Consider the following 14,675-nt stretch of genomic DNA (forward strand, 5'->3'; position numbering starts at 1 on the left):
CCTTATTTCACCCCTCCCCATCCTGATAAGCCTGACTCTCTCAGTTGCTCTCCCCCACTCCTCCCAGGCACTCCCAAGCCCAGGCCTTGGGGTTTCTGTATCCCCATCTCAGGCCCTCACATTTCCCTGTGGTGCACCCCCAACCTGGGTGGGTAGATCCCTGCTTCCTGCATGGGTGGGTGGATTTCTCAAGGAGATCAGTTGGGTCCCCCCCTCAGACTCCTCCTGCAATCCAGGAAGTCTCCCTCAGACTCCTCCTGCTCCTGTAACCACTGCAAATGCTCAGCACAAGGCCCTTCCTATCCTGCCTTTTTCATCTCACAGTTCCACCACACTCCTGTGCTCCTGCCAGGCCTTCCACCCATTAGGGTCCCTTCCCATCACTTGCCTGCACTCAGCCCTGCCTTGGGTGCCTGCCGCTTGCAGCTTCCTCTGTGTCTGATTAGAATGAGAACCTTTACCAGCCCCCCACAGCAATTTTGTTGCTTGAGCCTGCAATGTCATACCACACCTTTTCTCTGGTGCCGGCCCATTGTGTCCCTCCTGAGCCCATGGCATTAGTGCCATCTTGTCACGGGTTTAGGGACGATTGCACCAACTCCCTCCTCTCACCTCTCATCCTCCACCTTCCTCTCCTAAATTTTCCCTCGAGGTCCCCTCACCCTATGCCCATACAGGATAAAGCAACCAACTGATCTCAATTCCTGTTTAGCTCCTCTAATGATCTGCCACACGCATGAAGCAATTTGATGGGGCAACATTTAAATTAGTTCTCAGATTCTGGGGTCTGTGAATGAGGGGTTTCTTCTTTTCATCCACCCCCCTTCCACAGCCAGCACAGTAGTCCTTGAGGTGTTGTCACCTGTCTTGGTCAGTCATTCACTTTGGGAAACCCCCTGCTTTGAAAACTGAAAAAATCTCTAACAAAGCATTTGTCACCTTCTCTGGACAAATCCACTGCAAATCCACTGCCTCATAGTATAATCCATCACCCACACTACTTTTTTTATATTTTGGAACTGTGTAACTGAGGACCACCAGAGGACCCATCAACCTCTGAAATGGCCTCTCTCAATCTCCTCAATCAGGCATCAAATGATCATCTCCTTGTCTCTCCTGCTCTTTTGCCCCTTCACTTGGCACAGGTCTAGGTCCTGCACTACCCTGTTCTGGAAATTCTAGGAATTTATAATAGAAGATCAATAATATGTCTCTCTCACATTTACATTTTATGCCATTCTACAAAGGGAATATCATGGGCTATGGCCAGAAGTGCCAGACAGTAGGCTCTAGGCACTATCAACTGCTGTATTCTCTCACCTTCTAGCCCTCCCTCAGGGGTCCACTCTTTGTACAGTAACCCTTTGTCCCAGTATACAGATTCCCTCTTTCCTTAAGAATTAGGTGCCTCCCTACCTACCTGCCTCAAGCCTTGCAATGTAGGGTCTGATAGCTGAGCCTGTCTCAACTCTCTCCTTGTAACCCTTCCCAACTCCCCTTCCACACTAAGTCTGGCATCCTCTGACAGTGGTGCCTCACTGTCAAACTGGGTACTACTACTCACCTCTACCTTTGCGGTCACTCTGTCCAAGGGACCATCAGTACCCCCAAGCAGCTGTGGCTCACCTTCAGTCTCACTGCTACAGGGTAGCTCCCTCCCTGAAGTAACCACCTCACCAGTCCTTGCTGCAAGTATGCAGTCTGTCTGGGTCTCCCCCAGGCTACCAGACCCACATACTTGTCTCCTAGCTTGACTGCGTGTAACTGCGCAAACACATGGTACTGCCTCATCAGGACATCAGCAGGATGGTAGTTTGGTAGCCTTGTTGTCTCAAGACAATCTACTATTGGCATTTTGTCTTTCCCACTTACTGGCTCCCTCAACTTTTGTTCCCCAACTTGCCTACGTGTTCACCTGTATGCCACATGGCCCCACTGGTTGCATTCAAAACATTTAACCCTAGCTCCTGGCTGTGTACCTGGACTAGTGGCTTCCCCTGTTACTGGCAGATTCTATTGGGGCAGTCTGTGCTGCCCACCATGGGTTCCATTGGACCCATGAGCAGCACTGGGGGTCCCTTTCCTGTGCAGGACTGCCCTGCTTGCCAGGTATAGGTCTCCCTTCTTCCCCAACTCATCTGAAGTGGCACACTGTCTATCAGCTAACCAGATCCTCATGTCCTCAGGCAAAGTGCTAAAGGCTTGTTCCCTCACCAAAAGGTCTGCCAGCCCTTCAAAAGTGGTGACCTGACATCCACTCACCCACCTATGGAAATACGTGCTCAGTTCAGCAACATATTCACACACACTTTCATCTGCCTTGCGTCTGTGCTCACGAAACTTTTGCCTATACGTTTTATGTGTTAGCTTAAATGATACTAACAAGTAATTTTTAACAGCAGTATAATCAAAACATGCAACAACAGTTACAACTTTACCATGGAGTAAGGTCATGAACCATACCCAGAGCCTTTGGTGAACACCATACTGTTTGCATACCCTCTCAAACATATGAATGAAACTATCACAATTATCCCCCTCTTTAAAATGCGGAAGAAATTTACTGACCTTTTGTGCTTCTGGGGTCCAGTTACTCCCTTCCCCATTACCTCCATGACTCTGGCGAAGAGTCAGCATTCCCTTCTCATCCTTCCTCTGCTGCTCCTTTTCCTCAGCTTCCAGGCATAGTAGTTTCTCATTCTCCTCAGCCTGTAGACTCCTCAGTCTCTCAGCTGCTTCTATCTCCAAATGCCTGGCCTCCAAGCTCCAGATGGATTTTTAAGCCCTTTGCAGAAAGGTTGAGCTGTCCATTCTCCGAGGGTATTATATCTCCACTGCCAGTCTGATTGTCCTCCTGGTTGCTGTTTTCTGATGCAGCTGTAACCAAGGCTGCAATCAGGTCTGCCTTAGTTAGGTTTAAATGCACCAGTCCCCTAGCCTGGCACATCTCCACCAGCTTGCTCCTTGTCAGCTTTCCATACTCCTCTCCTGACATGCTGCCTGCTCACCCTGACTAACTAAGCTAACAAAAGAAATAAAACAATTGTGATCTGAACTCTGAATATTCACTATGTGGCTGATTTAGAGTACAAAACACCTTCAGAGCTCACTGTACACAAGCTACAGGAATTCACTCTACCCACACCACTACAAGTCAATTAGTATTTGCCAACCAATTAATATGTGGTGTGGATATCCCACCACTGTCAAACAATTAATATGTGACACCCATGCCCTGGCCCAGCAATCAAGAAGCCTCAATCCTCACCATTAACACCAGTGAGCAGCGTCTCATATAGGAGGAAAGGATAACAAATACACAAAGTGCAATTTCCCTTAATAGTGCACAGAGATCACAGTCAGTCCAGGGCTGGTTGCTCCTTTGCTCTCCAGGTCCCCAATAAGACTCCCCACTGGCACAGCTATAGGGTCCAGATCGCAGCCTAATGGGCAAGCTAAAACCTCCAGCACCCTCTCTGTCCAACCAGTGCTTTGTGTCTCTGCCCAGGTAGCTGATACACACACTTTGAGAAGAGTTTATACAACCACAGAGACACTCCAGGGGAAGGTTGGCACACGTTCTCCAGCTGTGCCCCTTTTTCCCCATACTATACGGTAGTACCAGCTGCCACCACCCACTAATATTTATCAGCTACTCAAAGGCCCTTAAAAGGGTGTCCAATTATTACTGTGCAATATTATTATCCAATTGGTAGTACAGCCCAGGGCTAAAGCTATTGAAGTGGCTTTGTACAATTTTACCAAAGACATGCAAGTACTCTAGAGAGCTTAAATTATCTCTACAAAACAGCCACAGTTGAAAGGGTTTAAAATATTTAATAACAAATAGTCAAAATACAAGACAATACGTTTACTACACAGTGCTAGTCAAGAGTTCAGAGATCACAGAGAAATACTTAAAATAATTCAGTAGTACAGTTCTGACATCACAGAAAAACACTTGGTCTAATCTTTGTAGTTTCTAGCTATTTCTAAGAGAAAACACAAGTCTAAGATAAACTTGCATATAGAGCAAGACAGTGCTGATGAGTTGAATGGTCAAGACAAAAAATGCTTAATGCTCTCTGATTCTCTCTTTTTGAAAATCACATTCCTGGTTCACATTACATCATTCTTCACATTTCCCTGGGTTCCCAGACTAACAGAAACTACATTTACATTCTTCACCTCTGGGCAGAAACCAGAGCAATAAAGGACATTTATGCATGCAAATTCTGGCCATTAACTCTGGCCTTAAAACAATAGCAAGAATTCCTTCATATAGACTTTTTGGCACCGTGTTTAGATCAAAGGGTCACAACAGGCTTTACTTGGTCAGTAGAGTGCACTGTTACATTTTTTCAGTTCCACATGTAACACTATTTTTACCATTTAAGACAACAAGCCTGTGGTTTACATTAACATTTACAGATGACAGAATTATCTCAAAAATTCTATCTGGCTAGGCTGGCAGCCTTCACCTATCTTCACATCCGTAATCAAATTAACAAAAGTATCTATTAATTGACTCACTGGCCTAACACATTGCTGTTTGGCAGCAGGTGTGCCATCCTCAATGAATACTTCAGATACACTTCTTCTACCTTTCCTCACTTTAAGACAATTTTCTGATTCTGTCACTGCAAAAATACTTGTTTTTTTAATTAAAACTTTTTTGAAGTCTGAATTACCATACCTTTGATTTTTATTTATTTTGTACGAAGAAATGTTAATGTTTGCTAAAAATGTATTAACAGTTCCAGCACCACAGTCCCATCTTACCAGAAACTATGAAGATATACTTAAATGCAGGGTAAGTATAGCATTGGCCACTGCCACACACACTTATATCACAGTACTCAGAAGATACTACAGCACTCCATATCCATGCAAGGCAATGACATAAAAGGAAACATAAAACAGATTCAAGACATGGCATCAATACTCATCTTGTCAAAATAGCACTTAGCATAACTAAACTTATCAGACCACATCAAAATAAAGTGTACTGGCAGGGTTTCAACACTCAACACCTTCCCCCAATGAAAGGGACTTGAGCTCAAAGAATTTCTAACAATGAAAAAAAAAGCAACTGATGACCTAAATGGTTCCCTCTAAAGGTATCACAGCTCAAGAAGTCAAAATTCACTCCTGCTGCATAATTATACAGACAGATTGCCTTACGAGTATTACTTTAATGATGAAAGTAAATGAATTAGGAAAGCTTAACTGAGCAGTTTTAATTATCTTTGAAAGGATATGGTAAGAGACCTGATTCAAAGAGCATCTCAAGGTAACTGTTAACTGTATATCCACTTCAACACCACATCAGGTGTGCTAGGCAGACTCTGTATTACAAATGTTGTGTAGTCATTATTTCCCCACATTTTTCTTCCCACCTTACACAATGGTGGCTACGAACAGTATTAAGTTGATTTAGGTTACATGACAAAATACATGAAGGAGACTGCTAAAATAAAAAAGCTAAGTTTATCAAACCCATTAGACAGTACTGCCAGCAGTCTTGTAGAAGATATCCAGAAAGAAAGAGAAAAATACATGCAATCCTCTGTGTAGTAACTAATCTAGAGAACAGCTTGCACCAGCTTGCACCATTTAGGCACACAAAAAGTGAAACTAAAACAGCTTTATAAATAAACATGGAAAAAAACAGAACACTACAGGATGCTTAACATAAACCATGGGAGTAAATGAAGGAAGCACCTTTCAGAAAAAAATATGCCGCAAGAAACAGTACCTTTTACAAAGAAAGGAAGACAAGAGCAACATAAGAAATTATTTTTTTTCCATAAAAGGATATAGGAATACGTGAAACAACCTTACTGAAAACACAGTTTGTCAATGAACAGTATGACAATAAAAGAATCCATCAATAGACATAATGGAACTCCAGAAAAGAGGCAGGGCATAGTGGTTTCATCATCTGACTGAAAGTTTCTGTAACAGGCACAAAAATGCATTGAATAACTTATTTTTTTAGCCATGACATCCATGTTCCATAAACTCTCAAGCACCTTATACAGAGCAAACAAGTTAGTGCAGTACTCTGTAGCCACAAAAGGAGGGTTTCTCCAGAACTCATCACTGTTGTCACTCCAAGATTGGAAGCAATACTCCAGTTCTGTCTTTTGTACATTTTAACAGTTGCTGTTATCCACTATTTCTGCTGTTGGAGGTAACCAAATGCACTAGTAGTCCATCGTTGCTTTTAGTGAGATGCATGTGCATTACAAATAGATGAATGTGGATGGTATTATGCAACTTTCGAAAAGATGGAAAGTTTTGGCATTGAGAATAAGAGTTTGTGCAAGTGTTCATGGTTTAGTGTTAGAGTAAGGGTTAGGTAAGGTGACATATCTTGCATTGCACATGTGTACTGCTGTGCATAAAGTGTGTGTGTGTGTCTGCACAAACTCACATATATATATATATATATATATATATATATATATAGTGAACCTAACACTATGCTTGACCCTAACCCCAATCCTACACATTATGTTGCGAAAAAAACTTTCACTAACAGTACCACTATGTAGACAATGTATGTTTGCAATTTAATGGTCATTTTTTTTCTACCAATCATAAAAGGATACCGTTTTCCTTTTGTGACTGGTGTAGTCATGTTTAACTTTTTCCTTTTGAGTAACTGGACTGTCAACATGTCAGCATCAGCATAATGTGCATCAATGCTTCTGCACATTGACATTTCATAATATACTCATTTAAATATAATCCATGGCACAGAATCTCTCTGTAAACTTGGTTTCATTTCTTTTTCCACTTACAGCACTTTGCTGACATGGGATTTATTTCTGTACTTGTTCTACTCTGCATTTAACAAATAAACTTACCACTTTGTTTATTGCATCCATGTTACAGAGTTCTTCTACAAGTTTCCGACAAGCTTCCTCCTGGCCCCAGTGTGCTGCTGCATGCAATGGTGTCCATCCATCATGGTCAGTGGCATTCACGTCAAATCCTGCCTGCAGGAGCAGCCTGGAATACAATGCAAGAGTCATGTCAAAACAATGAAATTATCATATCAAAACCAATATCATTCTCGACTGTCATATAGTGCATGGAGTGCACTGATTACGCCACAATATTCAGAAAAAGACAAACTTAAGGTTGGGTTCCACGCTAGGCAGTAAAATCTGCCAGTACTAATGAGTAAATGACAGAAGCAGAATAAAAGATTTGTTTCTGCCTGCTGTCCATCATTAAGATGTCCCTGACTTCCTGTTTTATAAAGTAACTAGAAAAACAGGATGTGTACGTGCCTGACTTTTCCAAAGAATACAAAGTCCGAAACCTAAACCTACAGATTTTTACAGTGTGTATTTGCTGATATGCTTATATTTTACTCAAAGTCTGTTTTTTAAAGTTGTGCCTCTATGTAGTATCCCACCGCCCTATTAGAAGAAGAGGGGCTATGTGTTATCTGAGATTAAAATTTTATGCCAATCTGGTGTGCAGATGTTTGCCTGGCTGTACCTACTTTTCAAGACCCTTCGTACCCAACTTTCAGTGTCTGTCAAATGAGAAATTTACTTGGAAACTAATCAGTTCCTTGAAAGCCAGAATTAGAATTTGTGGCCAGTTCACTGTAAATGATTCTTCTAAATGGCTCACTATAAAAGGAATTTCTTATTACACCCCATGATACAATGACTCCCACCCAGAGTCGATCACCACAGAGAAGAAGGGGTACAGCCACCTTCATGGACACTGGGGAAGTATGCTGCGCATAACATACTGGTTAAATGCAGTTTCAGGCTAGGATCCATTTGATTAGAAAGTGACAAACTGACCTATTCTCAAACCATCTTCAGTGCTACTGACAGGGTTCTATAAAGTAATAGCATTTAATCCATGAAAAATAAAACACAAATATTTCACTGTTGTTAAGGAGAAACCAGTCTACTACTTGTGCAGAAGGTTGGGAATAGATGATTTTAGCCTTGATGACAATAACAGTTTACATTCAGGAATGCAAGCACAGCTGGTAAAGGAAACAGCAAGCATTGATTGTTTGGACTGGACTGAGTGACTGGATTGCTTATGATACAGGGAAGCATGAGAGGGGGCTTGTACTCCTGAGTATGTTGTTCTCCAGATGAGATGTTAAACAGAGGTCCCCATCTGCCTGAGTTGGTGGTAGACCAGGTGCGTGCAAAAGATCCCATGGCACCTATTGAAAACAGAAGTTCTCCAATGCCCTGACTAAATTTCTCCTACTAGTGTAAATACTGCCTCTGGTCTCCTCTGCCTAGTGGGACTAACCCAGTCAATGATAAATAAAAATAAATAATAAACACAAGTATAACCATTCTTATTCAGAGAATTGAAAACTGCCATCCAGATTACTGGACGTAGTACAAACACTCAAGTAAATGAAAGGTGCTCTTTGTGTAGCAGACTAAAGCTTTGCCCTCCTTAAAGATAATGAAAAGACATGTTGATAGATGTATGAGGGGGATAAAAAAGAAGTCGTGTACTTACCATAACGTTCCATGTTAGTAGTCCATCTCACCTTTCATTCTTTACATATGGGATCGGAGCCAATCCTCTGCTCCGACTCGGCCTATTTACAAGCTGGAAGAATTCTGGTTGGCTCGTGGCTAGGAATGTATCCCACGGTGCACCAGTACAATCCCCAGATCTTGTTTGCTGCTGTCTAGAAGAAATAATAACAACAGCCTACAGAAAAAGCCAATACTAAAAGGTCTCCATAAATAATGAAATTAGTATTTTTCTGTCTCCAGGTACTTCCAGGATGGGGGCAGGAGGGCGGGTTCAAAAGAATGAAGGCTGAGATGGACTACAAACATGGAACGTTATGGTAAGTACATAGCTTCTTTTCTGTTAAGTAGTCCTATCTCACCTTCATTCTTTACATATGGGACAGCGTCCCTAGCACGCTTATCCTTGGGTGGCTCAAGGAAAAATACTCCTGAGTACCATGAAACCAAAAGATGTTCTACCCCTGGAGGTTAAATCCAATTTGTAATGAGTAATAAAAGTGTGAGGAGTAGTCCACATAGCAGCTGAACAAATATTGTCAAGTGGAACCCTGGCTTGAAAGGCTGCAGAAGTAGATTGAGATCTGGTAGAATGAGCCTTGATTTTAAAGGGTAAAGGTTTATCCTCAGAACTATAAACATAAGCTTTACAGCTAGAAATCCAGTTAGAGAGAGTCACTTTGGAAATTGGTAAGCCCAACCTGGATTCGGAGAAGGAAATGAATAACTGATCCGATTTTCTAATGTCGTTAGTCCGGTGCAAATAAAAACGTAATTGTCTATGGACATCCAGTTGGTGAAACCTGTACTCAGCTGCACTGGAGTGATTCGGAAAGAAAACCGGAAGTTCTATGAACTGATTCAAGGTGGTATGGGAACAGACCTTGGGGACAAAGGAAGGGTTAGTACGAAGGGACACCCTGTCTTTATGAAAAATCAGATAAGGCAGTTTAACAGACAAGGCTTGCAATTCTGACACCTGTCTGGCAGACGTGATAGCCACCAAAAACAACATCTTCCAAGACAAGAACTTTAAAGAGCATGAGTGAGAAGGCTCAAAGGGCGGAGATGTTAATTTTGATAACACAAAGTTTAAATCCCATGAGGCCACAGGCTCTTGAACCGGATGTCTTAGCAAAGTGGCACCTTTGAGGAAGGTTTTGCACAATTTATGAGACATCAAGTTAGAATCTGGAAAACCCAAATAGAAATTTGAAATCACTGCCAATTGGACTCTGATAGTGGCAGCTGCAGATCCTTGGTGAAATAGTTCAGAAAGAAATTCCAAAACCACTGGAATGGAGGCAGTGAAGGAGTCAACATCCATTTTCTCCACCCAAAGATAGAATCTATTCCATTTATTGGAATAAAGTTTCCTAGTGGAAGGTTTATGAGAAGACGTAAGGCTATGAGTCACGGAAGGCGAGAAGTCGTGAAGCCTGACTAGGGATGGAACTGGAGTAGCCAAAGCTGTCAAATTGAGGGTGTGTAACGAGGGGTGAAGCGAACCTGACATGTGAGTCAACAGGTCTGGAACTGAGTCCAGAATCCAAGGATCATCCAGGAGAAGAGGCCCGAGGAAGGGGAACCAAACCTGACAAGGCCAGTAAGGAGCAATGAGGATCAATTTGCTTCCCAGCCGTTTTGCTTTGTGAATCACCTTGGGAATAAGAGGAAAGGGAGGAAAAGCATACAGGAAACCCAGGGGCCAATCATGAACAAGTGCATCTCTGGGTGACTCCCCCGGAGGGGGGATGAGGGAAAAGTAGCTGCTGCATATGGCATTGATTGGACTGGCAAAGAGATCGCAGCAAGGCTGTCCCCACCTGTGGAAAATCTGTTCCGCTGTTTCCTGTTACAGAGACCACTCGTGAGGCATCAGGATCGCCTGGCTGAGCTTGTCGGCTATCATGTTGGTCATTCCTGGAATGTGCGTCGCGACCAGAAAGCATTGGGAAGATATCACCGATTCCCAAACTTGCATGGCCTCTCGACAGAGTGGGTAAGATCTGGTTCTGCCCAGTTTGTTGATATACCATACTACCAACATGTTGTCTGACTGTACTGCAATAGTCCCCAGAGGAAGAAGGTTGTGAAGTGCTTGCAATGCCAGGAACATCACCCTCATCTCTAGAACACTGATATGCAGGTGGGCCTCGTGGTCTTGCCATGTGCCTTGGACAGTCCTGCCTAGATAATGCCCCCCACCATATCTGTGAGGCATCCCTGGTCACAGTGGCAACGGGTTGGCGAGGAACAACTGAAGTGCCCGTGGACAGTTGATGAGGTAATGTCCACCAAAGGAAGGCCTTCTTGCAAGATTCTGTCAGTAGAATGTGATGGGATAATAGAAGGTGCTGGAAGGACCACTGGGACGACAGAAGCCACTGAAGAATTCTCATGTGTAACCTGGCTAGTGGCACTAATAGTATGGTGGAAGCCATGGTCCCAAGGAGCTGCAGAACAATCTTGGCTTTGACCCCTCGCAAGGGGAGAAGAAGCTGAATTTGAAGCACCAGGTTTTGTGCCCTTTCGGCAGGAAGACGAACCACCATGTTTACTGTGTCTACCTCTGCGCCTATAAAAATCACAGATTGAGAGGGCAATAAGGCAGATATTTCCCAATTTATAGAGATTCCCAGCTGGGCACAAAGCTGAATAGTATTGTCTCTGCTCTGAAGGAGTAGATGTCTGGTGGGGGCGGTCAGGAGCCAGTCATCCAAATATGGAAACACCTGGAATCCTCGACGTCTCAGGTGAGCTGTCATCATTGCCATATATTTGGTGAACACCCTGGGGGCTGTGGTGAGACCAAAGGGCAGAGCACGGAACTGGAATTGACTGGCTCCCAGCCAGAAGCGTAGATGACTCCTTGACGCCCTGTCCATTTTTATGTGGGAGTAAGCATCTTGGAGATATATTGAGCACATCCAATTGTCTTTCCCTAACAACGGGAGTATAGACTGCAGTGTTAACATCCAGAACTTGTCCTCCTTTACTGATTCGTTCAGTCTGCTGAGGTCCAGAATGGGCCTCCAGTCCCCTGTATGTTTTGGCACCAAAAAGAATCTGGAGTAAGTTCCGGATGCTATCTGGTCTGCTGGGACGGTTTGGATGACCCCTTCTGACAGCAACTTGTTGACCTCCACAGCTGCCTGATTCCTGTGATTGGGTAGAACATCTGGGATCTTCATGGGAACAAAAGGTGGAAGAGAAAAGGGTATTACATAACCTTTGGTAATAATTCTTTGTACCCACTTGTCTTGAGTGATACTTAGCCAGGCTTCTGGATACAAAGAAATGTGACCCCCCCGACCGGCCCCAGAGAAGCACTGGTAAGGCCGGCCCCGAAAGGAATTGCGACCTCCCTGGTTTTGTGGACCACCCCTGCCTCTAGGGCGACGTCTACCATTTCCTCCTCCTCCTCTGCCTCTGATGGAGTCGTCATCCTGTGCCTCCTGGAAAAATCTCTGGGACTTCTTGAACCACATTTTACTGCCCCTCTGTCCGTTAGGGTATGGTCTAGAGGGAACAGTAAAATGTATTCCCTACAGCAGAGAGTGTTTTTCCTTTTTGCTCGCACCGGTGAGAGTGTCCTTTACCTTGGATCAAAACAATGAGGAACCGTTGAATGGGGAGTTGGTAAAGGTAGACTTAATCGGTTAAGTTACACAAACACATCCAGGAATGACGCCTCAGAGAAATTCCTGAACGCGCAGCTTTACTCGCACCATCTGCCGCATACAAAATAAGCCGCATGGAGGAGTTAACGATAGAGGTCAAGGTGGACAAATGGGCAGAAACCTTGTCAGGGACTCCCTCAGTACATGTACCTTGTAGAGAATCTCCTAACTCTTTAAGGAGATCTCTCTGGAGCCTCGTAAAGTGAGTAAGGTAATTCAGCGATCTAAGGGTAAATGCCGCTGAAGAAAAGATACGCTTCCCGTATCTGTCCATCGTTCAAGACTCCTTATTCGGCAGATGGACAGAAGAAAAAGTCTCAGCTAACTCCTTAGTGGCCGATGGCATCTACAGGCACACCTTTAGATAAAAAGTATTTTCCTGGAGGGGAAGAAATGAACTTGTTCAGTCTCCTAGGAACTGGCTCCACGGCATCAGGAGTATCCCACACCTTTCGACTAACTAAATCCATCAGTTCATCGAAAGGTGGAGACAACCAAGAAGCAGAAGTTTGAAACCCGAAAGCCTTCAGGTACACAGACTCCTCATCAGAAGGGGTGACAGTGGGCCAGCCGCACCACTGTTTAAGGATCTCCAGAATATCTACGAAGGAGACAACTTGGGGGACCCTTCCAACTCCTCGAGGTCAGTGTCAGATGCTAAAGAGTCATCCTGGGAGTCAACATGCTTCCTCTTACAAGTCCTCTTCTGTGGGGGCTCCTCGGAAGGACATTCAGGGGAGGTCTCTGAGGAGTGGGGGCCTCCGGCCGGTGGCTCCTGAGGCTGGTGGTCACTGCTGCTGCTGGAGGGAGTAGGAGCTGAGACAGAAGTAGGTGCTATGGGGGGAAGAGTACCGGTACCTCTGGTAGGAGCTGACTATCATCATCTCGAAAGCCGACCTCTCTGGCTCAGAGGATGCCATCGGCACCAGAGCCATCGGCTCAGGGATAGACACAGGGTCCGAACTCACCCTAGCCGATGCACCGAGAGGAAGACTCAGAACTGAAGAAGTTCGATTCCAAGCATTCCTGTCGGGGCCGACCGGACAGCTTCGACCCCTGGACACTACGGATGGCACCGAAAGTGTCGGAGCAGAACTCAGTTCCTTAACAGCCACACAATGAGAGCTGGAGCCGAAGGTTCCACCGGTGGTACCAAGCACTCCGGCACCGAAAGACCAGCATGGCTCGGAGGAGGAATGAACATAGAGGGTTGAACGGGCTTGAGTGGCTCCGGAGCCGACTGGGTCGGAGCCAACAACAATTTAGGCAAAGCAGATGACTTCAAAAGTCTCAGCACTACCCTCTCCACATCTTCTTCTGATAAACTCCTGGAAGACCTGAATGACACAGTAGGAGATCGAGATCTCGAAGGAACAGGAGACTTCACCAACAAGGAGACCGGTAGAGGGTCCATAGACTGGCTCCGAGAAGTAGTCTCAAGAGTCTCAGCGGGTGGCTCAGAAAAACATGGAACTGACCCTGCAACAACAATGCCACTCTCAGTCGGCTCCGAGGTCTGTGGAGCCAATGAGACAGTTTTCACTACTTTAATAGGTGGCTCCGAGAACCAACCAGTGCCTGGGAGGGCCTCTTGGCATATTTCGACTTTCCTTTGGTAGATTTGGAGAATGATGAGGAACTAGACAAATCTTTCTCAAAGGAAGGTTTAAGAAGTCCTTTTAGAATTAACTTGTTCTTCCTTTCCTGGAACACCCTAGGACTAAATGTATGACAAAATAAACAGGTCTCCTGCAAATGGATGGCCCCTAAACAGTAAACACAATTACCGTGACCATCTGTTAAGGACATCTTTTAGGAGCACTTAACACATTTCTTGAAGCCGGACGGCTTATGCTCCTTACTCTCTTCAGACATACTGAAAATCAGTATAACACACGCACACAGAGAAGGAGGACGAGGAGGACTAGGTCCTCTTAACTTAAACGGCCTAGCCCTGCAGAAAGGAAGATACCACGAGGACTAGGTGCTCTAACTTAAACGGGCCTAGCCCGGGCAAGAAGGGATAGGGACTTCTAACTTAAACAGACCCAACAGTTATAAGGCTAAGAATATCACACTCAACAGAACATTAGAGAACGAGAACAACACAAGGTCAACTGTTACATACAAACTGAACGAAGTTTTGTTAACAATATAGCAAAAAGATGCTAACAGCAATCTAATAATTCTAAATAGTAAGTGGAAACTTGCCAAATTCTATTTAAACACACAGAATACTACTGCATAAAAGGCACCTACTCTAATCCAAATAGTAAGCCTGGTACATGGGATACCAAGAAAGAAATTAACAGCCAAAGGCCAAAAATTGCACCAAATGGCGCAAATAGGAGATAACAACTTTAAACATGACTATGCCAATTGAATACTACAAACGGTAAAGATTTTAACTACATTGAACTATATAAAACTATCTTAAGCTAAACAG

At 44.2% G+C, this 14,675-nt stretch overlaps 1 protein-coding gene across 1 annotated transcript in view; it reads right to left on the bottom strand.

Annotated features, from left to right (window-relative positions):
• Window positions 1–14,675, bottom strand: part of LOC122791483 (protein phosphatase 1 regulatory subunit 12A-like) — a 1,771,856-nt gene that overhangs the window by 1,346,121 nt on the left and 411,060 nt on the right. Inside the window, exon 4 of the mRNA XM_044059226.1 lies at window positions 6,876–7,020. Coding sequence (XP_043915161.1) covers window positions 6,876–7,020 — 145 coding nt within the window. The remainder of the gene's footprint in view (window positions 1–6,875; window positions 7,021–14,675) is intronic.

The sequence above is a fragment of the Protopterus annectens genome, chromosome 17.part0, assembly GCF_019279795.1.
Source record: "Protopterus annectens isolate FY-2018-M chromosome 17.part0, PAN1.0, whole genome shotgun sequence".
Classification (NCBI taxonomy): Eukaryota; Metazoa; Chordata; order Ceratodontiformes; family Protopteridae; genus Protopterus; species Protopterus annectens.